The sequence below is a fragment of the Pteropus vampyrus genome, unplaced genomic scaffold, assembly GCF_000151845.1.
Source record: "Pteropus vampyrus isolate Shadow unplaced genomic scaffold, Pvam_2.0 Scaffold18, whole genome shotgun sequence".
Taxonomy (NCBI): domain Eukaryota; kingdom Metazoa; phylum Chordata; class Mammalia; order Chiroptera; family Pteropodidae; genus Pteropus; species Pteropus vampyrus.
The window spans coordinates 13,432,092-13,435,331 of NW_011888799.1; the positions used below are offsets into that span (position 1 = coordinate 13,432,092).

General features: G+C 37.7%; 1 protein-coding gene across 1 annotated transcript in view; it reads right to left on the minus strand.

The window, feature by feature from the left end:
- The window catches only part of LOC105288587 (fibrocystin-like), a 301,050-nt gene that overhangs the window by 238,089 nt on the left and 59,721 nt on the right, over positions 1–3,240 (minus strand). The window contains exons 8-9 of the mRNA XM_023527696.1: positions 1,416–1,528; positions 32–137 (exon numbers count right to left, since the gene is read on the minus strand). Of these exons, the coding sequence (XP_023383464.1) occupies positions 32–137; positions 1,416–1,528 (219 nt within the window). The remainder of the gene's footprint in view (positions 1–31; positions 138–1,415; positions 1,529–3,240) is intronic.

Below are 3,240 nucleotides of genomic sequence, written 5' to 3' on the forward strand. Positions count from 1 at the left end.
ATGGTTTTAATAAAAAACTAAAGAAACATACCTGGGCACCACCTGCACTTCCCCAAACCATAAAGTTTTGGAACAAGGTGGGGCCAGTGCCATTATCCCAAGGTGGCTGAAATTTAGGGTATACAAAGAGACCACACCTAGAAAGCAAAACGAAGAGTGAAATTCAGCCAATTTCTATGTTTTGAACACTCACTTTTTCTCATTGGAAAATATAAAGGTAAAGGTAATGAATAAGGGAGATTAGAGATGAACCTGTGACCCTTCTCTGTAACTGCCATTGCCCATTCCTCAGCCTTTCCTATTTCCCTTAGAGACCTGCTATGGATCTCAACAAGGTGCAGACTGCCATGATCCCATTCTATTCTCTCAGCCCGTCTTTAGGTTCACACCTTTCCCAGGATTCTGAACATCTTTCTCTAGCCCTTTAGAATGTGATCCCTGATATTCTATCAGTTGCCTTCTAGTTTTACGTCTTTGTAAGAATACCTGTAATTCCCCTGACTTTTGTTCCTCTTTCTAAAATGCCCTATCATTCTGGTATCCTGGATACTTTCTTCCCTCACATTCCAGGGCTGCTGAGACATGCTAGATAAAAACTTCATAATTTTAATGATAATTTCATGACACATGTATTAATCCTAGCCTCAGCTGACACTTCAACATGGCATACCAATTGTTCTTAATCCTTATTTCACTCTCCTTATCATTTTCTATTATAGCAGTATTCCTATACTATGATCATAATTATTTGTAATGATCAATTATTGAGTTTCTACTACATTCCAGGTATTCTTTTAGATGAATTATATGTCATTTCTAATTTTCACATCAAACTTTTAATCTAGATCTTTCCCCATTTTACAAATAAAGGATCTGACTTAAAAAAAGAAAAAAAAAGTGATTTACTAAGAGTAAAGTCAGGATTTGAATCAGAGCCTGATTTTGACTCTGAAGTCCACATTTTTCCATGTTCTCACCATGTTTCCCAGTACTCGCTCTTAGCAGATGATCTTAATCTCTACATAACAAGAATTTTAAACAAGTCCCTCCTCATCTTACAGTATACAAGTCACAGGCAAAGAACCTCTTCTCCAAAGCTAATTTCCCCAGTCAGTTCCTAAGCCCAGGCACTCTAGATTTCCAATTGCTCACAATCATTGGAAGTTTAATTGCTCTTTCTACTAAATTCTCCTCTGGCCGCGAAAGGTGTACTCTGTCTTGCTGCCCTCTCAAGTGACTTCTCTCTCCCTTTCCCTTCTTTTCGCCATCATACTTTTATGATCCAAAATGCTTATAAAGGTGTATCATCAAATAGCATATGGATATCAAAAGTTACACTCTCTCTGAATGTCATACGAAAAATGTTAAACCATAGGACTTATACCCAAAATGTAGATTCATTTCCCCAAAGTTACCTTGTACAAAAATGTGCAATATTGCGAGTGAAGGAGAGAAGTGGAGCTTGTGATGTCTGGTTGGTCACAAGATGAAAAAAGTAGCCATAACCAGCAGCACATACCCTATTTCCCTATAAAAATAAGGATAATTAAATAAGAGTTATTCCATATACAACAGTTATTCCGTATACAAAAATTTTTGGAAAGACTCTCATATGTATTCATTCTGCTTTTTCATTCACTTCTTGTTGAGGTATATTGATACTTTTAAGTACTCGTGTACTTACCACCCACCCATCCCCCACATTGCCCTAGGAATCAAAAATATTCTCATTCCTTTTCTTTCTTGCAGCTCAACTAGACTGTAATTTGCCCACCTCAGTAACTGGTGTCTCATGTTAAAGTATCTTCAACAGCGAGAGGCTTACGTATGTCATCTAATCCAAGCTCTCCTCTTTGGTATATGCAAGAATTTACAGTGGCAAAGCCACACCTCAAAGCAAAGTCTCCACAAAGTCTTCTCTCTGATCCTTTGAACAAATCAATACTTTGGCTATGGGCTGAAAGCCAGTGATTACACTAGCCATACCTTAGTTCTGAGTTTAAATACAACTCAAATCTCCTCAGTGTACTTTTGTAGTGATTAGATCATTTAATCACTTTACTATTTATGTTTATAGAATTTACTATCTAAATAACTTAAAGTCTTTTATGCTTATATAAACATAAATTCTCCATTAGACAATATGAGTTTGAGGCTTTAATTCCAATTGAACTAAACACAATGAGATATTCTTTATAAATTTAATGAAGTACCTATAATATGTTCATCAGTATGTAATATATTTTAAGACAAAATTAAAAAATGACTTCCTAAAGAGTCTAATATTGTACACAGAGGTATTTTCCTTGGCCTACCTAATGTTTATTTTGTTTCTAACGTTTTCAAATCGAGACTTGATATAAAAATTCAGTTTTTAAAAAATTCTGAGCCCAAATTTCTGTAAGATAGCCATGGATCAGCTGGAGTTAAAAAAAGGGGGTGAAGGAGAGGCTGTTTCTTAGATTATGGATTATTTTGTCATAGTCTCCACCCTTCCTGCTTCACTTATCTATGATACTGGCCTAGTCCCTTCAGACATTTAATTTGCAACCTCTTAACTCCAGGTAGTAAAGTCAAGGACATGATGGCTGTTCTCTGTTTTAGTGGGAGGAACGACAGGCCAATAGATCAAGCTGCAGGATTACTATTTGTGTGCATTTGTCCTCTCTCAACCTGAGAAACCTCTCCAAGGCCAAGAGGCCCATGTCTATTTAGAGGAAAAAAAAATGTTAAAGAATAGTCTGCTCAGCCTGCCCCAGGCTTAAGCCTGTGCTACAGGGACAAAGGGATCCCCAGTGGCTTCCACATGGTTCATCTCTGACCACCTGGGGGTTTTCCAGGGCCTGGCTGGTGAGAAAAAGAATGTCAGAGTGTCCTCTCTGTGAGCAACTCAGTCTCCTAAGAGTATGCACTGTGGGACTAAGACAGCTCATCCTGAACATTGGCATAAGGACACAGAAAAGAGAATAGGGAGCAGGGAGGATCATGATGCTTTGCAACCCAAAAAGGCATTAAATACCTTTCTAAAAAAACAACACTCCAAAGCCATAGCTGCCTCTATACAGGGCTCAGGGGGACTATGCTGTGAGTATCCTGCTAGAACAGTTTCTTAAACTTTAATGTGCACCCAGGGCAGGGTTGCCAGATGAAAGAAAGAAAGAAAGAAAGAAAGAAAGAAAGAAAGAAAGAAAGAAAGAAAGAAAGAAAGAAAGAAAGAAAGAAAGAGAGAGAGAGAGAGAG